At 44.5% G+C, this 23,988-nt stretch overlaps 1 protein-coding gene across 1 annotated transcript in view; it reads left to right on the top strand.

Moving 5' to 3' along the window:
- trdmt1 (tRNA aspartic acid methyltransferase 1) overlaps positions 1-22,575 on the top strand; it is a 41,384-nt gene extending 18,809 nt beyond the window's left edge. The window contains exons 8-11 of the mRNA XM_083885882.1: positions 5,811-6,130; positions 7,004-7,061; positions 11,439-11,568; positions 22,372-22,575. Coding sequence (XP_083742008.1) covers positions 5,811-6,130; positions 7,004-7,061; positions 11,439-11,568; positions 22,372-22,472 — 609 coding nt within the window. The 3' untranslated portion in view covers positions 22,473-22,575. The remainder of the gene's footprint in view (positions 1-5,810; positions 6,131-7,003; positions 7,062-11,438; positions 11,569-22,371) is intronic.
- Positions 22,576-23,988: the final 1,413 nt, after the last annotated feature.

Genomic DNA, 23,988 nt, shown 5'->3' with positions numbered 1-23,988 from the left:
CGGCAAGTCTGAACAGTGGGGGAGCTGGGCTGGTTCACGCCTGAAGAGGCACTGGCGGGAGCCGGCTGAGCCTGTGGGGCCATGCGAATGGTGGCACCCATGGAGTTATACCCGCCACTGCTGGCTGGGGAGCGGGAGCTCACCCCAGAGGTGTGCGAGGCAGCATCTTGGGGAACCACATTGGCCCCATAGTTGATGAACTCGGTGGCTGAAGCCGCCACAGAGAGCACATCTTCCTCCGGTTCGACCGCGGCAGCGGAAAAACCTGCGTCCACTGCACCGGTCCCAGAACTGGACGGCTATGAGGGTCTTCATCTAGTTTAACTCCTCAGTCAGCTGGTCCACCCTGGAGGCCAGTTTAGACTCCTCGACCCTCTTCCCAGAGGGGGCGCCCACAGCTTCTGCAGCCCGACGCTTAGGTCGGTTAGGCTGTGCTGGTGGCAGTCGCTGGGCTGGGGTCAGCTGGTCCTGTTCCGGAACATGACCCAGCAGGTGTTCAACCTCAGCCAGTATGGCAACCCGCACTGCCCTGGGCATGAAGCTGCAGTTCATGCATGGATCCTCCGACAGCCCCTCCCTCAGGTGTCTGAGGCCAAGGCACGGAGGGCACCTATCATGACCGTCCTCTGGCTGCAGGGAGGCCATACAGGTCGCACAGGAGTGGTCACCAAGCATGGTGACAGTCGGCGGCTGTAGAGTGGGAGAAGCAACAGATGCTGGGAGAGGGAGCGAAAGTACTGCCTTCACCAACAGGTGTCGCGCGGCCGAATGCAGTTAGGGTTAGTGGTTCTTCACACTAACTATGAGGCCAACGGTGTCCGCCTATGCTGGGAGCGGGAGCGAGAGCACTGCCTTCACCAGCAAAAGGTCGGCTTGCTGCGCCGAATACAACCATCCCGCCTAGCAACACAGCTCAAGATGTGGCTGTTACTAGAGGTAGTAGTATACACCTGCGATGGGAAAGGGAGCAAACACACTGCCTTCACAAACGGGTATCTAATGCAGTTAGCCTTAGTGGAACACGTCTGCTAACTACAGGGGACTAGCATGAAGAGTACAGCCAACGGTGTATCATCATCATCAACACAGTAAAAACCCAAAGCAAAAGCGGTACTCACTGTACAGTTACTCCCAGATAACTGTAGTACAGATGTCAGGAGAGGGAGCGAATACACTGGCTTCACCGACGTATGTATAATGTACCGATTACACATACGCAAGGTCAAGCAAGCAGTGCTGACACTAGCGCCTGTAACTAAAAACACAAATGTCGGGAGAGAGAGCGCACACGCTGTCTTCACTGACACAGGAGAGTAAAAAAGAGAGACAGTACACATCGTACAGTTACTCATAGATACAGCAGAAGTACAAAGTTGGAAGAGGGAGCAAGTACACTGGCTTCACAAACACACAACCACCACGAAAGGTGGGCCGGGTACAACCAGCTGTGTACCGATTACACAGACTCTAGGTCAAGCCTCTACGGATATAGCAGAAATGCAGATGTCAGGAGAGGGAGCGAGTACGCTGCCTTCACCGACGTATGAAGCTACAACTGGAGGTGGGTACAAACCGCGGTGTAGCGATTAGGCAGACGCTAGGTCAAGCAAGCAATGTTGACCGCCAGTGCAACAACCCAATGTCGGGAGAGAGAGCGCACACGCTGTCTTTACCAACACATGAAAAGAAAAAACAAAGCGAGAAACGGTACTCACTGTACAGTTACTCACGGATAACAGTAGTACAGATGTCAGGAGAGGGAGCGAGTACACTGGCTTCACTGACATGTATAATGTACAGATTACGCAGACGCTAGATTAAGCAGCAGTGCTGACACTAGTGCCTGTAATTAAAACACAAATGTCGAAGAGAGAGCACACACGCTGACTGCACCGACACATGACAGTAAAAAGGAGAGAGGCAGTACACGTTGTACTGTTACTCATAGATACAGCGTACAACCAACATTACCGACCATTGGTGTCATTGGACTAGGCCAGTCTTGCGTAGCAACCCCTACTGATCGGGTGGGAAATTGCATTGCGTAGCCAGACCCACGACGGAGAACTATGAGGGCTCGAGGGGTCTCCCCTCGAGCCCTCATAGAAGCGTAATCACCGCTTAAGAGTATAATGGTGTGTGCATGTGTGTGTAGTGGGTGTGTAGGAGAGTATAGTAGTGTGTGTGAGAGAGTATAGTAGTGTGTGTATTAGTATAGTAGTGCGTGTGTTAGAGAGTATAGTAGAGTGTGAGAGAGTATGATTGTGCATGTATGATGGTATAGTAGCGTGTGCGTAAAAGTATAGTTGCGCATGTGTGAGAGTATGATGTTATGTGCGAAACCAAGTATCATTTACTGCCTGAAGGGCCTCTCATAGGTAAATGTGGCTGCTTTTGCACTGCAGATCTTGATTCCCAATTCTGATATGTTGCACCTATAAAATATTTTTTGTTGGAGCTGATTACATTGTCTTTCAAAAGTGACCCATATCTAAAATCTGCAAATACACTGGTTAACCCTGGAGACTCAAAAATATATTATTTTGATACATTTGTTCTTTGCGCTCCCTGATTTGTTCTTTGCCTTTACTGAAGTGTAGTTTGCGCTCCCTGGAGTGTTGCTCCATGGTTTACGGTTTGTGGGCGGGCCTTAAGAAGCGGTCTGCCGATTTTTGAGTGACCGCTCAATGGACCGGAAGTCGTCACATGCTCGGAATCGCAGATTTATTTCCATTTTATTAAATATATCAAATGACACCCGAATAAATCTGGTATATTATGAAAGATATATCATCCCCGTTTACATTCAAAGGGCCTGATTTACTAAAGCTTTGCACATGCAAAAACGTGCGCAAACTGGATTTTGCGTTGATGCTTTCTACCAACAGGGCACAACAAGAAGTGCATCTCTCAGATGGGCAAAATAGCACTCGCAACCAAGTTAGCGGTCTTGCCTTATTGCATATGCAATGTGGGGCGTTTACACGCAATTTTGCATGTGCTGGGAGGAGAAAATGTAAATATGCTATTTTAGCACGCGCAAAGTGATTTTTCAAACCTGAAACTGAACGCGGTGCTTATTTTTGCGTCTATATTTAGCATGTTGAAAGGCAGGTCTTAACTGGCACAGCTGTGCACACACATGGCCGCGGTTATGCACATACTGCTGCACCCCTGCTGAAGCATAGTCCTGAGAAATCCATCAACAAAAATAATTTCAGTAAATCAGGAAATTATGCTTTTCCAGAGCATGTTCAACTACGCGTTCACAGATGCCGTTGTGATGATCCGCTTTATTTATTTATTAACTTATTGACAAAAAAGTCACACATCCATTGAAAGTAGACCTATGTGTCATCTTGAGAGAAACAGCAGAGCACTTCCTTTTTTTTACGGCAACATGTCAGGTAATGATGGAGCTGTCCATCATACCGATGCAGGATTAAAATAATAATCCTGATCTTTGTAAATCAGGCCCAAAGTGTTTAGAAATGAAAATAACAAGTAATACATGTGATTTATTTGAATGGATATGCCCAAATGCATATCAGCAGAGCTACTGGATGTTAGTTTTTAGGGAAAAATCATGAAAAAGTAATATTTTTTAAAATCTTACCCTATATACTAAAGGGGGTATAGTTATATTTTACTAAACATTAAAATAGGTTATTTACATTTTTCTTTTTTTCTATTCATAATGTATTATGTATAAAGAGAGGGTATTCTAAAAGTAACGTAGTTGACAATTGACATAGAATACCCGTTACGTGTTTGTTTGTAGACTATGGGCCTGATTTACTAAGATTCCAAATAGCGAGTGCTAAATTGCTTGCGCGAGCAGAAAGACTGCGCCCGCTACTGGGTTACGTTTTGCGGTTGAACTACTAAGATTGCGGCCGCAATTGACTACAGGCGCAGAAGTGGTTAAGACCGCCCTATTTAAATGAGGATTTTGCGCTAGTCAAGAGTTGTCCACATGGAGAAAGAGCAGACTCAGCGGAAGCGCTGAATTAAATTTGAAGCCACTGAAAAGAAAGTGACGTTCTGCGATGAGCAGATAACTGGGTTCGAGGCATATATGACATATTGTTCCCCGGGTCCATAGGACCTTTTTATATTATCATTATTATTATAATCCTGCGTCGGTATTTTGGACAGCTCCATCATTACCTGACGTATCAAACAAAGAAAACTATGGACTATGGATGTTGCCGTAAAAAAAAAAAAAAAAAGAAGGTGCTGCGCTCTCCTGCTGACTCACCTGCAGCTCACTGACAGCTGCCAGGGAGCGAGTTCTGCTGTTTCTATGGATCTAATGGATGAGTGACTTTCTTGTCAATAAATAAATAAAGCGGATCATCACAACGGCTTTTTAGTCCCAGTCCGTCCCTGGTTTCATCTGTGTTCATTCAGTCAGGCTGAGTTTCCATTACGCGTGCCAACAGCCTTTGATCTGACGTCAGAGGCGACGGGACAATCGATATAGATGATATATCTATAGCTGATTCAGATATTTACATTAAATAGTGATTGTTGTGATTATTTATTGCATTTAAATGTGCCTGGAACTGGAAGGGTTAGGGTTAGGGTAACCTGCCTGTGAGGTTTTGGTGACATGTGCGCACTGTGCCGCCTGCGGTTCGCCGTGTAGACCAGGTTAGAGCTGGACCCGTTAAGGTAAAGCGGGGTTCCCCGTTCCTCCGGTCTTAACCGGGGAACATAGGTACGACCCCTCCTTGAACCACAAACTGCAGACCAAGGTAAGCCCATACCAGTACAAACACACATTTCTCCTCTGGATATCTATGTTTAATTTATTCAGATATACCAAATAAGAAATGAATGTGCGTCATCTGTGAACGCGTAGTTGAACATGCTCTGGAAAAGCGGAATTTCCTGATTTACAAATATATATAACTATAAATAACCGCAGCCATGTGCGCGCCGCGCACCGCTGTGCCAGTTAAGACCTGCCTTTCAAACGTGCTAAATATAGACGCAAAAATAAACACCGCAATCAGTTTCAGGTTTGATAAATCACTTTGCGCGTGCTAAATAACATATTTACATTTTCTCCTCCCAACAGACGCAAAATAGCGTGTAAACGCCCCATATTGCATATGCATTAAGGCAAGAATGCTAAATGGGTTGCGAGTGCTATTTTGCCCGTCTGAGGGATGCACTCCTCGTTGCGCCCTGTTAGTAGATCAGCATCAACGCTAATCTGCGTGTGCAATCCAGTTTGCACGCGTTTTTGCACGCGCAAAGCTTTAGTAAATCAGGCCCTATATGTGGTTTTTGCATAGAATATTATGGAAATGAACACTGACACTTAATACATGTAAAACTGTTATTTGATTAACATTAGTGAATTTTCAAAGCAAGTAAAACAATTGACATACCCAAACATGGATTTTATAAATGGTAAATGTTGATTTTGACAACTGAAAACATGACACATTGGAAACCCTCCATGCTTTTCTGCTGCAGACAGAGGCATCCATGACATCACATGGTGTGCATTCTAGACCTGCTCATATGATTGTTTATATGTATATTTTAATTTAACAGCTGAGATTGGCATAGCACTTCTGTTTACTTAAGCAATATCACTAACCTGTTCTATCCTAATCTCTAGTTCAATAGCACCACAGTCACAAACATAGTTTTCTCACATGCTTTTTGTTTTAAGTTGCCATTCAGACTGTTTTGACTCCTTCGTTTAGGTTTTGGAATATCAGTCCCTATGCTAATATTATTGAAGCTGTCATGTCATGTTCACACCTTGAACAAACTGTGTAAACTTCTAGATTTCAGATGTGTTTCCACATGCTGCTCAGAAAGATTGCTATGAGCTGCCCACAGTCCTGTCTTGCTTGGGGACCTGCCAGTCAGAAGACAGCGTGGAGGAGGACCATGTCCTTTATAAAGTGGAGACAGTGGCTGATGCTCAGAAGAAGATGAATCAGAACAACAATCTGTTTGTCAGGCAGATTCAAGACTTTCTGGAACCTCAGCTGGAGGCAAACTTGAAACATTATCTCCTTCCTCCTAAAACATTGCTACGATATGCTCTGCTCCTGGACATTGTTAAACCCACATGCAGGAGGTCTGTCTGCTTTACTAAAGGGTAGGTACGAGAATAAAGAATGTTTATCGGTGTTGATATGGTACCAGTGCCCGAACAACCATAGAATGACAGAAAAGTCACAAAATACAAGAAAAATAATACAAATATCTCAGCTATACTGCCTTCATAAGCATATACACATTGTAGTGATTTTAACATAAACAGTTAAATAGCATATTCATTGTTATGATTAAATATATTTACAATGACATTGTAACTTCTTGAAATCCTCTGTCTGCTTTCTTAAATTTAATAATGACTACTTTGCATTCAATCATACCTTGGAGTATTGATGCCACGTCTCCCATAACACAGGTTAAACTAATGTTACTATCTAACTAGTTAAAGTTTCACACCAACCATTCATAATATCATTTATGATATTGGTAATGTAAGGACAGTTGTAGACATCTACAATCAACATGGTCAGCAGTGAGAATTCAATTGATTAAGAAATTACATTTTGAATATTTTACACAATGAATATAATTGCAGCTATTCTCTATTACATTATGCTTATATTAAAGATAATTCCGGTTTTCTGAGGTGTTGTTGAAGCACTATACAGCATATGTGTGCTAATAAGTTAACAGAGACAGAATACCACTGTTACACTCACTTAAACATTACTGGTGCACTGTAAAATGGTTGATGATTACTTATTGCACCATATAGTCATATTTTAATCATAAAATAGTGCAACCTCTAAACTAGATTATTACCTAATATGGCCTAGTGTAATGATGTAAATGGTAATTACATTATTGCATAATAAAAAAGACTATTGTATCTATTAATCTGTTAGTTAGTACATGTCACCCTGCTGCGTCTCATTGATGCTTTTATTTGATAATCAGTATTTTGTCTCCTCAGATATGGGCGGTATGTGGAGGGAACTGGTTCAGTTCTGCAGTGCTGTGTGGAAACACAGGTATGATTTGGCTTCAATAAATGTGTTAAAAAGGCATGGGATGATATGAAAATTTCATGAGACGATTATCCTAACCAAAGAAGTTGCAACGTCTTGTATTATTGGGATATTTATGATAATCTGCTGTAAATTGTCCTTCATCTTCAGAAAGCTGACAAACAGTATACAGAGTAAACAGATGAACTAATGTTATTAATGTTCCAAAGAAATCTTACTTGGAACATGTTACCAACTTTACAGAAAAACACAATTGCCAGTGTTTGTATTTGAACTCTTAATGGGAGGCCATAGGAGGGGTTGGCATGTATTGGTTGTATAGGAGAGGAATGAAAGAAGAACGAACCAATGCACACGAGTTGCCGTGTGCCCACGCCACCACAGGCGCCTCGCCCACGAATCCGTTATATTTCAAAAAAACTTTCAAATTGATTCTGTTCCTCATCTCGTCCACAGTGCCCTCACCAAGTTTGAAGGTGATCGCTCAAAATTTGTAGGACTAGATAGATTGTGTAGCATTCGTGCAAATTCGCCAAAAACGCCTCTGTTTTCGCGTTCAATCCAAAATGGCGGCCTTCCTGTAGGATTCACAGGACACTTGTCATCGACTTTTATTTAAAGCTCAACCTAACGTTCATGTACCTTGAACCTGACAGGAGATAACCTACTAGCACTTTTTTGCGTCAGTTTTTAGTCCCTCCCACTTCCATTTTTTACGCACATTCCCCGAACCACTTTCATTCGGCGATTTAAGCCAGGTCTCATGCTGTCGCAAAAATCTGTGAGTTTTGGGATACGTTCAGGCCTTCAAAAACGCGCATTCCTGGGAGAGTTGGACCACTGCGCAAAGCCTTCTCCAGCACATCCCAAATATTTGCAATGGGGTTAGTGTCTGGACTCTTTGGTGGCCAATCCATGTGTGAAAATGCTGTCTCATGCTCCCTGAACCACTCTTTCACAATTTGAGCCTGATGAATCCTGGCATAGTCATCTTGGAATATGCCCGTGCCATCGGGGAAGAAAAAATCCATTGATGGAATAATCTGGTCATTCAGTATATTCAGGTAGTCAGCTGACCTCAGTCTTTGGGCACATAATGTTGCTGAACCTAGACCTGACCAACTGCAGCAACCCCAGATGATAGCAATGCCCCACAGGTTTTTACAGTAGCCACAATGAGGCTCTTATCTACGTGCTTAGTTAAATCCAGGTGGTCACTTTTTTGGCACTTTTCTTTGCCAGGAAGTGTATTTTAATAAACTATAAAATTAAATTGTGTCCCATACTTAGCAAGTACAATATCTGCGGTCACTGTCAATTACTATAAGTGAAGATGGTCATATAAGAATCCATATGGCTTGTACTTATGACGTCAGGGGCAGCACAGCGGTGTCATCCTCTAGAGCTAAATGTTAACCACACATGTTCTATGATAGTTTCCATTTGTGAGCTCCTGCTTCAATACTGAATGGACTCATTAATATGACTTTCTTTGTTCTGTTGTTGATCATGAAATATTGTATAAATGTGTGCATTAGAAGTTTGAGGGAACAATCATATTCGCATGAAAATCAACTGCAAGACACTGGTCTGTTATGAATCAGAATTGAATTGGAATTATACAAGGTGGCTGATAATCTGACCATAGTTTTAGACGCTGCTTAAATAATAGTAGGAGCTGATTTAGAAATAAGGCAACAACATGTGCTCGCATGATAAGCATTTCAAGTTCAAGTTCAATAATGTATTGCCATGTCAACACAGTTGATTGGAATTTGTCTTGGTGCCATTCCAGTTAAAAAAGGAAATGAATACATACACAGGTACATACAGTACATGAAAAACAATCACATAGGCCAGTAAAAAGCTGTAAAGTTAAACTTGTGCTATTTCAACTTCCCATAAAGTGTCTTGTGCAGTCTATAAAGTGCATTTCAAAGAAGTAATTTAGAAGCATTAAGGAGCCTTATAGTGGCAGGGAAAGTACTATTACAAAATGGGATGTTCTACCCCAGAGACTTTGGACTCTCCTACTAGAAGGCAGTAGTTGGAAGAGGTACCTGGTAGGGTGGGAGGGGTCAGCTAGTACTTTTTGGGATTTATGGCTGATCCATGTGGCGTAGATGGAAGCTACAGATAGGATAGCATCTCCTATAATTTTGGATGCCGAATGCACCACCTTCTCCAACTGCTTCCTCTCTGAAGAGGTGGAGTTACCGTACCTGACAGTGATTGGGAAGACTAGCACACTTTCCACCATAGGTCTTTAAAATTGGAGCATTGCATCCCTAGCTACACCAAACCTCCTGAGCTGGTGCAGAAAGTGAAGAAACGTAAATAATAAAAAAGTACGTAATGTATGTACTTTCTTCCTTGAATCTTCATCAATCTTCATCGTCTCTCTTTCGTTGTCGCTCTCACTGTCATTTGTGATGTGCTGTTCTCTTCATTGTGCAGCAGTCCAGCCTTTCGAAACCCGCTAGTGATGGTGGATTCTTTCCAACTGCCCCACGCTGTTAGGATCCACTGGCAGACTTGAGCAAAAGTTTCTCTTCGCACTTGCGTCTTCTTCTTCTTCGGCTCATCTGTTTGCGGAGCAGGGCTTTGACTTCATGTTCCTTAACCACAAATGGTGGGGTTACAGGGTCTGTTCTAGGTGCATGGGCTGTGTCAGGTCGGGCGCAATCAAATCTGCAGTAAAATTCTTTCAGATTATCTGGAAACTGGGGGTCTGCATCTTGAGCTGCCGGTTTATTCTTGTACCCAGTTTTCTGTAGTCCCTGCCATACCCCTCTAGTATATTTAGCTTTTAATTTATCTTCTATATTATCCCTGTATCTAGCCTTTGCTTTCTTCACAGCACGTTCAAATTCAAATCTAGCTACTCTATATAGGTCTTTGTCACCACTTTTAAAGGCACACTTTTTCTTACATAATTTTTTTATCTCTTTATTGAACCATGGCTTATTCTTACTAAAAACAATCACAGACTTTGATGGTATGCATGAGTTCTCTACAAGTTGATATAGGAGGTGACTGTGTCAGTGAAGTCGTCTAACCCTTCGCAGACTTTCCAGTCTGTTTGTTCCATACAGTCACTTAACAGTTTTTTTGTTCACGGTACTGAAGCATTAGAAATATCATGTTATGGTCAGCTTGACCTAGAGGCACCCAGGCTACAGCACTGAACACCTGAGGAAGTGTGCAATAACATTGGTCCAGTGTTTTCTCACCTCTCGTTGCAAGGTGAATCTGTTGTTTGTACCTGTGGAGTGATTTTTTCAGGTTGACATGGTTGAAGTCCCCCATCAACAGAAGGACCGAGTCTGGGTGTGCTCTCTCAATCTCTGTGAATTAGACAGCCAATTGCTGCATAACAGATGTGGCTACAGCCTGTGGGGGGATGTATACAGCCACCAAGATAATGGAGGCGAATTCCCGCGGTAAATAGAAGGGCCAACATTGTATTGTGAGGGCCTGTAGTTCAGGTGAGCATGACCGATGTATTGACCGTTGTAGTGTTAGTACACCATCTTTCATTCACAAGGAAGGAGACCCTGGCGGCCTTCTGTTTTAGCGAGTCCGCCATACAGCCCACCCGAAACAGTGAGAAGACGACTGGTAGTATTGCTGAGTCCGGCATTCCCTCATGAAGCCAGGTTTCTGTGAAGCACATCACCGAGCAGTCAGCCATGTCGCGCATGGAACTGGAACTGCTAGCGATCAGACATTAGACAGGCTTATGCTGGGCAGTGGGCAACGGTGTTTGCGCCTCCGTAGACACATGAGAGCCCAGACTCTTTAACCCTTGCTTCCAGGGTGGTTGGTTGCATCCCAAGGCCGAGGCACTATCGATGTGGTTTCAAAGTCCCCTTAGAGTACAACTGTCTTGGAGGAGATTGCTGCTCCCGAGTATCCAGTCTTTCATATTTTATCAGACAATCCACACGATCAACACTTAGACAAACAATTAACAGCCAGAGTAACCAGAGCACCACCATGTCACCATTCTCCGGCGCAAGTACACTGAATTAGAATTTCTTGAAAATGAGGACACGACTCGCTGGAGAACAAAAAGTGACAAAATCAGCAGAGAGGAGTAAATTGCCATTTTTTGCAAGTTTATCTTTATGTACCTGCTACTTTTAGTGTAAAAGATGTATTTATCTGTATGTCAGTATTATTTGGTATCATAAATCTGTCAATATAATTAGGCCAAAGGTTCGTGAAGGGTTGTGTGACTTTCTGTCCCTCTTTTATGAAACACAGATTAATTGAAGAACGTATATATAATGATTTATATTTGGTTTTAATTGTTTCCAGTGAGCAGCAGAACCATTACATGTTCATGTTAGTGTATTGAAGTATTGTGTTCTGCAGATGGCGAGTGTGTTTACCGGTCTGGACCAGTGCTCTGAAGAAGATAAACTCCAGCAGCTGCAGAAACTGAAACTCCGATATTTTACTCCGCGTGAAATTGCCAACCTCATGGGATTCCCTCAAAGCCTTTGTAAGTCAACAACCTGTCATGAGTTTCACAACAACTATCGTCTTTTTATCCAGAATTTGGTTTAATGTCATCCTTTCTGCCAAAAACTATTTCTGCCACATAATTTGGACTTCTGTACATAATGTGTCCAGCTAGGGCTGGGCGGTATGACAAAAAATATATATCACGGTATTTTTCAAAATTCGAACGGTTTCACGGTATCTGACGGTATTTTTTTTTCATGCATAATCAGGTGTTCACAGCATTTTCTACTGGTTGAGAACAGAATTACTGCAGTAGATTAACTTACGGTGGTCTATTTTACTGACATAAATACTGTAGAACTCCACACTAGTACAGGTTCAGATGGCACCAGAAAATGATGCTGTTTACAAAGAAGAGCTACTCATGAATCTAATGAAGTGAGGAATCGGAATGCAAAGACAATTTACAGAACTTTGACTGTGCAAATCAACATCTTTTTTAAAAAATCCCTGTGTTACCTGCTGATGTGGTGGGTGCTGACCTTAACTTCATGCATTCTTGATATTCCAAGACATTGACATGCTTACTAGGGCTGTCAAAATTGCTCAAAAATTATATTCGAATATTCCCTCTCAAAAACACAGATATTCAAATATATTCTCATAGTATTTGCATCGCGCATCTGGGGGGTTTCAATCAGCCAGACTGTCAGGTCTGACTGACAACAGGACAAACTAATATAACGAGACATAACTACCTGTAGGTGTAGTTTATTTAAGTTTAAACATATTTCACAACATATTACCTACACAAAAATAAGTAAATGAACTAATGACCAAGAGCGCACTCGCTTGCTCACTCACACTCGCTCGCTTTCTCTCTCTCTCCAGCCCCGTGCCAAAAATGCCTCGCTATCTCTGCGCACACAGGTTTAAAAGACAAACAAACAAATGCTGTGCTGATCAATAGTTTTGTGCAAGTGCTTTAAGGTCCTGACTCTTGTCCCAAATATGACAGGCTTTGTTCAGTGATTGAAAAAAATATATAAACATTAATGAAACGTTTACATGCAGAGCGACTCACAAACAGACAGCAGCGCAGCAGCACCGCCGCAGTGCTGCGGCTGCGTGGATGTTGTGTAATCAAATATACCGGTATGGGGGTATATTAAAAATTCATATCGTGACGGGGAAAAAAAACGGTATTTGGTATGAACCGGTATACCGCCCAGCCCTATGTCCAGCCATGGCAAAACATGGCACAAATCTACCTAGGGACATTTGGAGTTATTTACAGATTCTGGAAGTGTGATTTCTAAGCTTTCCAACAATGTCCAACATATGCAAATCGGATAATATTTGAAGAAGATATGGCAATTTGAATTGAACAAATTCTGCAGAACGTAAACAAAGGCGGGGTAAGCGCGGAGGACTACGAGCTAAGCTAAAGCTAACACCGCACCGGCTCCCTTTACCCAGCATTTTCCTTGCCAATGTCCGTTCCCTGGCGAACAAACTGGATGAAATACGGCTCTCCATCACCAACAACAGACGGATTATGGACTCAAATGTCATGATTTTCACGGAAACATGACTTAACGACAACTACCCGGACAATGCTATTGAGTTAGCAGGACGTCACACACACCGTGCCGACAGGGTAGCAGACGACTCCGGCAAGACCCGAGGTGGAGGTTTGTGCATCTACATTAACAAAGCTTGGTGCATGGACTCTACTACTACCGAGAGACACTGCTCACCTAATGGGGAGTTTTTAATGGTCAAATGCAGACCTTATTATCTCCCAAGAGAACTCACTGCCGTCATACTCACTGCAGTGTACATCCCCCCGGACGCTAATGCTAAGCTAGCAATGAAAGAACTTTATGCTGCCATTAGCAAACAACAGACCAGACACCCTGAGGCTGCTTCTATTGTTGCGGGTGATTTCAACCACTCCAACTTGAAGACAGTCCTCCCCAAATTCCACCAACATGTCTCCTGCCACACCAGAGAGGATAAGACTCTGGACCATGTTTATTCAAACCTGGCTGGAGCCTACAAAGCAATACCCCTCCCCCACATTGGACTTTCAGACCATCTCTCCTTGTTCCTCACACCTCGGTACTCACCACTCATCCAACGTGTGAAACCCACTGTGAGGACAATAAAAGTGTGGCCAGAGGGGACAGACGCTGTGCTCCAGGACCGGTTCAAGAACACAGACTGGAACAGGCTCAACCGCACAAACTTGGATCAGTACGCCTCATCTGTACTGGACCACATCTTTACCCCGGTAAACAGCGTCACCACCCAGAAACAAATAACCATGTACCCCAACCAGAAGCCTTGGATGAACCGGGACGTCCGTCTCCTGCTGAAGGCCCGTGACACCCCCTTCAGGTCAGGGGATGCACAGGCCTACAAAACAGCCAGGGCTGTTTCTGGGGAGCTGGCAGGAGTGCTGACGGACATATTCAACCTGTCCTTGGCGCATGCTGTGGTACCGGCCTGCTTCAAAACCACCTCCATCGTCCCCATACCCAAAAACTCCAAGCCATCAAGCCTCAATGACGACCGCCCGGTAGCCCTCACCCCCATCATTACAAAGTGCTTCGAGCGGCTGGTCCTAGCACACCTCAAATCCTGTCTCCCCCCCACCCTGGACCCCCACCAATTTGCTTATCGTCAGAACAGGAGTACAGAGGATGCAGTCTCCATAGCGCTGCAGTCTGTCCTCTCACATCTGGACAATAAAAACACATACGCCAGAATGCTGTTCATAGACTTCAGTTCAGCATTCAACACAGTCATCCCCCTTCAACTCATCAGGAAACTCACCGACCTCGGCACCAGTTCCCACATGTGCAACTGGTTACTGGACTTCCTGACCAGCCGGCCCCAGCATGTCCGGCTGGACAACAGCAGCTCATCCATCATCACCATGAACACCGGTGTACCACAAGGCTGCGTGATGAGTCCCTTCCTCTACTCCCTCTTCACCCATGACTGCAGACCTGTCGACGGTTCCAATACCATCATCAAGTTTGCAGATCAATCAATCAATCAATCTTTATTTATATAGCCCACAGTTTACAAAACATAGTTTGTCTCACGGGACTTCACAGGGTTGGTAACATCCTCTGTCCTTAGACCTTCGACCAGGGTAAGGAAAAACTACCAGGGAAAAAAAAAACCTTGAAAAAGGGTAGAAACCTTAGGGGGCACCACAGGTGAGGGATCCACTCCCTGGACGGACAGACGTGCAGTAGATGTTACCCAAAACATACAATACACAATGACAAGAATAAAAAGTGAAAAAAAAGTCTTTAAATGCCAGGATCATCTGGATCACTGGGTTTATCACAGCCTGTAGTGAGGACTGTTGTGGTCAGAGACTTGGGGATGACGGAGTCTTCTTTCCTGTCCTGACCTCATGTCGTTCACTGGTGTCAGCAGAACTGTAAGAGATTAAAATCAGTTAGAGATGTGCTATATGTAGATTTATGTGCTACATCTCATGGGGGTACATCGGGTAAGTGGTGAGGGATGAAAAATCGAGGACGGGGTAGAGAAAGTGCGGCTCGTGCAAAGTCTGTGTGCTCATTCTAAGTGCATGATGGGAAATTCCCCCAGCAGTCTAAAGCCATAAGATAGACTATTCTAATCAGGGCTACCTGATCTAGCTTCGACTATAGGCTATGTTAAAAAGGTAGGTTTTCAGTCTCACCTTAAAGGCAGAGACCGAGTCAGACTGTCTGACTGAAAGCGGAAGTTGGTTCCACAGGAGAGGAGCCTGGTAGCTAAATGTTCTACCACCGATTCTACTTCTAGTTATTTTAGGAATAACCAGTAGACCTGAGTTCAAGGAGCGCAGCGGTCTATTCGGTTGATATAAAGTGATTAAGTCACAAATGTAAGAAGGTGCCTGATTATTCAGGGCCTTGTATGTAAGTAGAAGTATTTTAAAATCGATTCTACTTTTCACTGGGAGCCAGTGAAGAGAAGCCAGGACAGGAGTTATATGGTCACGTCGTCTGGTTCGAGTCAGTATACGTGCTGCTGCGTTCTGGACCAGTTGAAGGCTTCTCAGGGACTTACTAGGACATCCAGACAGTAAGGAGTTACAGTAATCCAGCCTAGAGGTTATAAAGGCGTGGATAAGTTTCTCAGAGTCTTGTCTTGATATAATATTTCTAATTGTCTTGATGTTGCGAAGGTGGTAGAAGGCTGTTCTACATATATGCTTAATATGTTCATCCAGCGATAAATCCTGGTCAAACAGGACTCCTAGGTTCCTTACTGTAGTGCAAGGGACTGGAGTGTTACTGCCTAGGTTTAGAGCTCCAAGTGCTGCTCTTATATCTTTTGGCCCAAGGACCATGACCTCAGTTTTTTCTGTGTTAAGCATCAGAAAATTATGAGTCATCCACGTCTGTATGTCTATTAGACAATCCTGGAGTTTAATAGATGACACCACGGTGATCGGTCTCATCAGAGACAATGAGGAGACCGCCTACAGGGAGGAGGTGGATCGTCTGGCTGAGTGGTGTGACACCAATAACCTGCTGCTCAACACCGAGAAGACCAAGGAGCTCATCGTGGACTTCCAGAGGATTGCTGAACCACATTCACCCATCCACATCAACGGGGCGGTGGTGGAGCGTGTGAACAGCTTGAAGTTCCTGGGAGTCCACATCTCTGAGGATCTCACCTGGACGACCGGCTGCTCCAAGCTGGTCAAGAAGGCTCACCAGCGCCTCTTCTTCCTGAGGACCCTAAGGAAGAACCATCTGTCCTCAGACATCCTGCTGAACTTCTACCGCTGCACCATCGAGAGCATCCTGACCAACTGCATCACAGTCTGGTACGGGACCTGCTCTGCCTTGGACCGGAAGGCGCTGCAGAGGGTGGTGAAAGCCGCCCAGCGCATCACCGGAGCACCACTTCCTGCCATAGAGGACATCTACAGGAAGCGGTGTCTGAAAAGGGCTGGGAAAATAATCAAAGACCCCAGTCACCCAGCTCATGGACTGTTTACCCTCCTGCCCTCTGGGAGGCGCTACAGGAGCCTCTGGACTAAGTGTGACAGCTTCTTTCCAACAGCTGTCACACTCCTGAACGCTCCCTCTGGACATACATAACAATAACACCTGGACTGAATCAGTCACAACCACCCGCACCTTATCACATTCTGTGCAATACTGTAAATACTGCAAATATAATCACATGTACAAAATAATTATTCCCCGGCTGTAAATAAATGCTTAACACCTATAACTATAATCAACCACCATATATACCATATTTATCTTTTATATATATGTATACTGTTTATATTATATTGTGTATATATATTTATATTTGTATACATGTACATTTGTAATATACATATTTAATTGCTAACAGCACTTCTGAATGGATGCAAACTGCATACATATTTAATTGCTAACAGCACTTCTGAATGGATGCAAACTGCATTTCGTTGCTCTGTACTGGTGACATGTGCAATGACAATAAAGTTGAATTCTATTCTATTCTATATACAATACATTCTGTTATCATTTGTGTAGTCATACAGTGCTATGCAAAAGTATGGGCACCCCTGTAAATCTTCATGATTTTCCTTTATAAATCATTGGTTGTTTGAAAAGGACATAACTGTGTTTGTCTCCTATATTATAGGAGACAAACACAGTTAATAAGATAAGATAAGATAAGATAGCTTTATTTATCCCACAGTGGGGAGAGAACAGGGTTTCAGCAGCTCCGTATACAGATTAACAATTACACAATGTTATAAAAACTGTACAAAGAAAGAAATAAGATAAGAGTGAATGTAAATAAGGTGCGTATTTGGTTCAGGTAAAAATAAGACAAATCTAGGCAAACAAGACAAACAGGACAACAACTGTGAACAATAACTAAACAGACCAGCTAAAGACAAGGAACAAAAACTGTAAACAATAACTTAACAGACCAGTAAAAAAAAACAAAAACTGTAAACAGTAACTTAACAGACCAGTTAAAACAAGAAACTGAACTGTAAACAATAAACATAACAGACCAGTTAAACAACAAAAAAACAAAAACTGTAACAATAACTTAACAGACCAGTTCAAAACAAAAACAACAAAACTGTAAACAATAGCTTAACAGACCAGTTAAAAACGAAAAACAAAAAACTGTAAACAATAACATAACAGACCAGCTAAAAACGAGGAACAAAACTGTAAACAATAACAGACTAATACAGCAGTGACACAAACATAGTTATTTGGTTTGCACACTGTTGTACAGACGGACAGCAGTAGGGATGAACGACCTGCGGAGCCGCTCCGTCCTGCACTTAGGGTGCATCAGTCTCTGACTGAAGGAGCTTCTCAAGGCCCCAACAGTCTCGTGCAGTGGGTGAGAGGTGTTGTCCATGATGGCCGATAGTTTGGCCAGTACCCTCCTCTCTTGGATGACCTCGATGGAGTCCAGGGGACAGCCACAGACCGAGCCGGCTTTTTTAATTATCCGATCTAGTCTGTTTTTGTCCCGCACAGAACAGCCCCCTCCCCAGCACACCACAGCAAACAGGACCACTGACGCAACCACAGTGTCGTAGAAAGTCCTCAGCAGTGTCCTGCTCACCCCAAAAGAGTGCAGTCTCCGCAAAAGATAAAGGCGACTCTGACCCTTCTTGTAGAGCGAGTCAGTGTTGTCAGTCCAGTCCAGTTTATTATTTAGGTGAACACCCAGGTACTTGTATGTTGTCACCCTCTCGATGTCCAGTCCCTGGATGTTCACCGGTGCAGTGATTTGCTTCTTTTTACTGAAGGTTACCACCATTTCTCTCGTCTTGCTGGCGTTGACAAGAAGGTGATTCTTCTCACACCAGCTGACAAAGTCCATGATAGTCCTCCTGTATTCCTGGTCGCCATCTCCTGACACACACCCCACAATGGCAGTGTCATCAGAGAACTTTTGGAGATGGCAGCTGTCTGTGGAATACCTGAAGTCCGATGTATATAGGGTGAAGAGGAAGGGTGAGAGCACAGTGCCTTGGGGGGCTCCCGTGCTGCAGACTAACGTGTCTGACACACAGTCCTGCAGCCTCACAAACTGGGGTCTGTCTGTGAGGTAGTTGGTGGTCCATGCAGCCAGCCGGTCGCTGACACCTGCTCTCTCCAGCTTCACCCTAAGCAGCGATGGTTGTATGGTGTTAAAGGCACTGGAGAAGTCAAAAAAGGTAATCCTCACGCTGTTTCCAGTGCCCTCCAGATGAGACAGGGACCTCTGCAGCAGGTAGATGATGGCATCATCCACCCCGATGCCAGGCTGGTACGCGAACTGCAGAGGGTCCATGTTTGGGCTCACCAGGGGGCGGAGGTGTTTGAGGATTATCCTCTCCAGTGTCTTCATGAGATGTGATGTAAGGGCCACGGGTCTGAAGTGGTTGGGTTCCTTGGGGCATGATGTCTTGGGGACAGGGACCACACAAGAAGTCTTCCACAGGGTGGGTACTCTCTCCAAGCTCAAACTCAGGTTGAAGATGTAACAAACCACCTGGCAGAGCTGGTCTGCACAGTCCCTGAGGAGTCTGGGGCTGATGCCATCAGGACCCGTAGCTTTCCTGGCTTTTGTCTTTCTCAGCTGTGCTCTCACCTGATCCACTGTGGTCGTGAAGGGAGGAGAGGAGGGCAGCAGAGGTGGGGGAGGTGGTGGTGAGGGTCCTTGAGGTGGTGGTTGAGGTGTGGGAGGGGTGGGGGGTGTGAGCCTGAGAGGTGTTAATGGTGGTAGAGAGGGGAGGGGGACAGGAAGAAAAGGGGAGCTGGAAGTAGACAGGCTGGAGGGGGGAGGGATGAGACTGGTGTCAAACCTGTTGAAAAAGACATTAAGGTTGTTGGCCCAGTCTCTGTCACCAGGAGCAGGGTCCCTCGTCCTTACTTTGCCCTGTCCTGACATGGTTTTGAGTCCCCTCCAGACCTCCCTGGCGTTGTTATGTTCCAGGTGGTTCTCCATCTTCCTCCTATAAGTTGCCTTGCACTCCCTGATCTTCCTCTTCAGGTCCCTCTGCACTCTCCTCAGCTCCTCACGGTCTCCAGATCTAAAAGCTCTCCTCTTCTCCAGCAGCAGAGCTCTCATCTCAGAAGTTACCCAGGGCTTGTTGTTTGAAAAGCACCGCACCATTTTGGTAGGCACGGTGGTCTCCACACAGAAGTTTATGTACTCCGTGATGCAGTCAGTGACACTGTTTATGTCCTGTCCGTGTGGCTCACAGAGCACATTCCAGTCTGTGGTGTGAAAACAGTCCCTGAGTGCTTCACTTGTCTCCTCAGACCACAGCTTCACACTCCTTTTGGTGGGGGGGTGTTGTTTCACCATGGGGGTGTAGACAGGGTGTAGGTGGACAAGGTTGTGATCTGAGCGACCCAGCGGGGGGAGGGGGTAGGAGGTGTAGGCACCCGCTGTGTTTGCATACAGCAGGTCCAGGGTTTTATTTTCTCTGGTGGGACAGTCCACGTATTGATGAAAGTTAGGGAGAGTGGCAGATAGGGAAACATGATTAAAATCCCCAGTGATTATGAAAAAGGCTTGGGGATGTGCTGTCTGTAGTTGGGACACAACACTGTGGAGAAGCTCGCAGGCAGCAGCAGCATTCGCAGAGGGAGGGATGTACACCGTCAGAGCAATGACGTGTGAGAACTCCCTCGGAAGATAGTATGGTCGAATGCTAACTGCTAGCAGCTCAATGTCCCTAGTACACCGCTGCTCCTTCACGTGAATGTGTCCCGGGTGGCACCACTTATTGTTCACAAACATCGCCAGTCCCCCGCCCTTCTTCTTACCACTCTCCCTTGTATTCCTGTCCGCTCGCACGAGTTGAAACCCCTCAAGTTGCGCCAGTGAGTCCGGGATGAGATCGGTCAGCCAAGTCTCCGTGAAATGAATGAGGCTGCACTCACGGTACTCCCGCTGTAGCTTCGTTAGCGCCGCAAGCTCCTCGAATTTGTTCTGAAGAGACCGCACGTTTCCCATGATGACAGATGGGAGGCTTGGTTTGTACCGTCGTCTCTTTTCACGGCGTTTGACTCCGGCTCTACATCCTCTCCGTCTCCTCCGTAGTTCAGCGGGAATGACCGGTCTCTCCGCGGGTGTTAGCCTAGCGTTGCTAAGCGCTAACAGCTGATCCCGTGTGTAAACAACAGCGTTGCGACTGAGCGTGTTCGCCGATGCGGAGTTTAAAAGTCCAAAACAAAGTGAAAACAACAACAGAAGTCTCACCAGAGTTACGTCCAGGGTTGGACGTGTACGGGATCGACTGCTGAACACAAATACACAATAAAAAAGCGCTAAAAATACACATAATTCACCTAAAGTAAAGAATGAGTACGGAGCTGCTGTAACAAGCTGCCGCTCGGACGGCGCCATGATGCAAGACGTGAAATAAAGTTTATATGATTAACAGAAAGTCTGCAAGAATTATTGAAACAAAATTTCGGCATGTGCATAAGTTTAGGCACCACAAAAGAAAACATTTGTGCATCCTTCTTTTGCAGAAATAACAGCCTCTTAACGCTCCCTATAGCTTCTAATTAGAGTCTGGATTCTGGCAGAAGGTATTTTGGACCATTCTTCTTTACAAAACATCTCAAGTTCAGTCAGGTTTCATGGTTTGCCTCAGCACAACTTCAACTTTGTCACTGATTCCTGGACATTGTTCTCCAGAATCTGCTGATATTGCAGACAATCTGTAAATCATATAAACTTTATTTCACTTCTCAAATATCACTGTGTTTGTCTCCTATATGATATATTTAACCGAAATTTCTCATCCAAACAACCAATGATTTATAACAGGAAATCATGAACATTTACAGGGGTGCCCAAACGTTTGCATATTCAAGATACAAGATTCAAAGTGTTTATTGTCATATGCACAGTAAAGAAACACGTTTCCCTGTACAATGAAATTCTTACTTTGCTGTCCACTCAAAAATACCAGCATAAAGTAGAAAGAAATGTTTTAAAAAGTATAATATACATAAGAAAAAATAGTAAATAAATATTACCAAAAAAAATATCACTGTATTTCCATCATTTGTTTTTGTTGTTTCATGAAAACAAAATATACTATATATACTTAAGAGAGAAGGATCAAAGATAGACACATATGTCTAATATCAAATCAGACACTAATGAAATACATTGAAGTGGCTCTGTGGTGTAGTGTGGATGGATCAGTCTGTTACTGAATGAGCTGATGATGTACTAATAACTCTCAACTAGTTGCGTCAGTCTATACTTTATACACAAGGCTGTGTCATTCACACATGATTCAAACACATCAGCACATGTATGTGCTGAGTTAGTGAATAACAATAACAAGAAAAAAACGTCCCTGTATGTGACTGAACACTAGTGGCACACATTACGTAGATGAAAACTCACCCATAAGAATATAGAGCGGTGCTGGTGTCACGTCATCATCTCAGACAACTACTGTGTCTGTCCTGCTCTCTTTCAGCCGCTGAATAATCCATCTGTTTGTTGTTTTTGTGACGATGAAGTCTGCTAACACGTTAGCATAAAGATCGCTAACTTAAAAACTTCAAACATTCAAATTTCAAGGTGCAGCTCAAATACAAACAAACACAAACCTCAGTTCATTACTTTGTAGTACTTTTACAGTAATCTGACAGAAAAGGTGATTTTCATTCATGTTGTGATAAAGACAAATTCAACCAATTAGCATTTTAGACCGCAGCAGTCCCTCTGTTGAAAAGTATTGTGTGAATAAGACACCCAAGTGCCTGCTGATGTTCTAAATTTGGTTTTGTGTAATTTGCAGGCTTTCCAGTACAAGTCACAACCAAGCAACAGTTCAAAGCTTTAGGAAACAGCCTGAATGTCGTTGTGGTGGCCAGACTCCTACAACTGCTGCTCTCTTAACACTTGGGCCACATCTCAGGAAAATGCCCCAGGAAAATTTATTTTTTTCAGTAAAAATGTTTTTATTCGGTTTGTTAACAGGTCCAACTCTGTTTAAAATACTTAATTGCACCCAATTTAACATTTGACTTGGAACATCTGTTTGTTTTGTATTTTTTCCTAAATGTGAAATAAAATTGTTTAAACATAGTACTCTTTTTTTTTTTTTATAAAGTGTTTCACAAGGTTTTTTCTCATTCACATTTCTGAGTTATAACAACAGTAACCTTCACTGTACTGCACTTTTCAGTGCAGAAGGAAGGAACAAGGCAAACGGAGATGGCAGACCTCACCCTGTGTGGAAGCACAGACAGAGACACAGAGCCACCAAAAACAATACTCACTCCCACTCACTGAAGTTAGAGAACTTTATCCACAACATTCAGCCCCTCCAGAGAGAGAGAGAGAGAGAGATGCGCAGACAACATTAACAGTGACAGTGTAGTACATTGCAGACAGAACATAAACAATACTGAACAATTAAGGTAATACAAAGCAGAACATACTTCACAGAACAAAGCATAAACAACACTAAACAATTAAGGTACTACAAAATAGACAGAACATGCTTCACAAGGCAGAACATAAACAACAACAAATTAATACTGAACATACTTCACAGAACATAACATTTGATTGACATTCATTTGTATAACAGGTATGGTTTCTAGTAATCGTTAACGACCATATCAAGAGAGGTTATCCAGGTTTGCAACAGCTATATCAGTTCAGTTTCATCTTATAGTGTAGTGGGGTGCATGTGTGTGTGTGAGAAAGCATAAGCGCGCACGTGTGTAAATGTGCAGGTGTTGTCATGTGGTTGGAATCTGAGTGGGGGACCGAGTCATTGTCCGACCAACCCCCAGCAGCGAGCCAGTAAGGACCCCGATGCCCGGGACACCCAGCGGCCGTGCAACGGGAAAGCGGGGCAGAGCCCGCCACAACCACCCCCGCCACCCACCAGAGACCGACCGCACGTCCCCCATCCCCAGGAGGGGCAGGTAGAGGCCCACACAGGACCCCGAGCCAGGGGATCCCCGAAGACGGGAAGGCCCCCAAGCCAGTCCAGGGCAGAGCTCCCAAGCATAGGCGGGGGCAGAGGTCTGAGGAGCCGCCATGTCCGACCCCGCGGCGCCCCAGCCAGGGTCCCCACCAAACATCCAAGAGGGCCGTTGCCCATCGCCAGCCCCTGCCGGGTAAGCAGTCAGCCGCCCACCACCGCACCTTCCGGGAGGAGCGCCGTGATGGACAGCAGCAATGCTGAGCGTAGGCGACCCGGTCCCCCCACATCCAGCAACACCCCCAAGCCGTTGTAGCCGTCCCCCACCCAAACAGCCAGCCCCCAACCTGACCGAGGAGTGAGCAGGGGTCGGGTAACCGGGAGAGTACTCATGCCCAACCCCCAGCCTCGTCCTCCAGGGATGGCTTGGTGGTTAATGTGTGTGTGCATGTGTGTGTGATATGGGGTATGGAATAT

This window comes from Microchirus variegatus (genome assembly GCF_963457635.1).
Source record: "Microchirus variegatus genome assembly, chromosome: 2".
NCBI classification, from domain to species: Eukaryota; Metazoa; Chordata; class Actinopteri; order Pleuronectiformes; family Soleidae; genus Microchirus; species Microchirus variegatus.
This window is presented reverse-complemented; position numbering and strand designations above follow the sequence as displayed.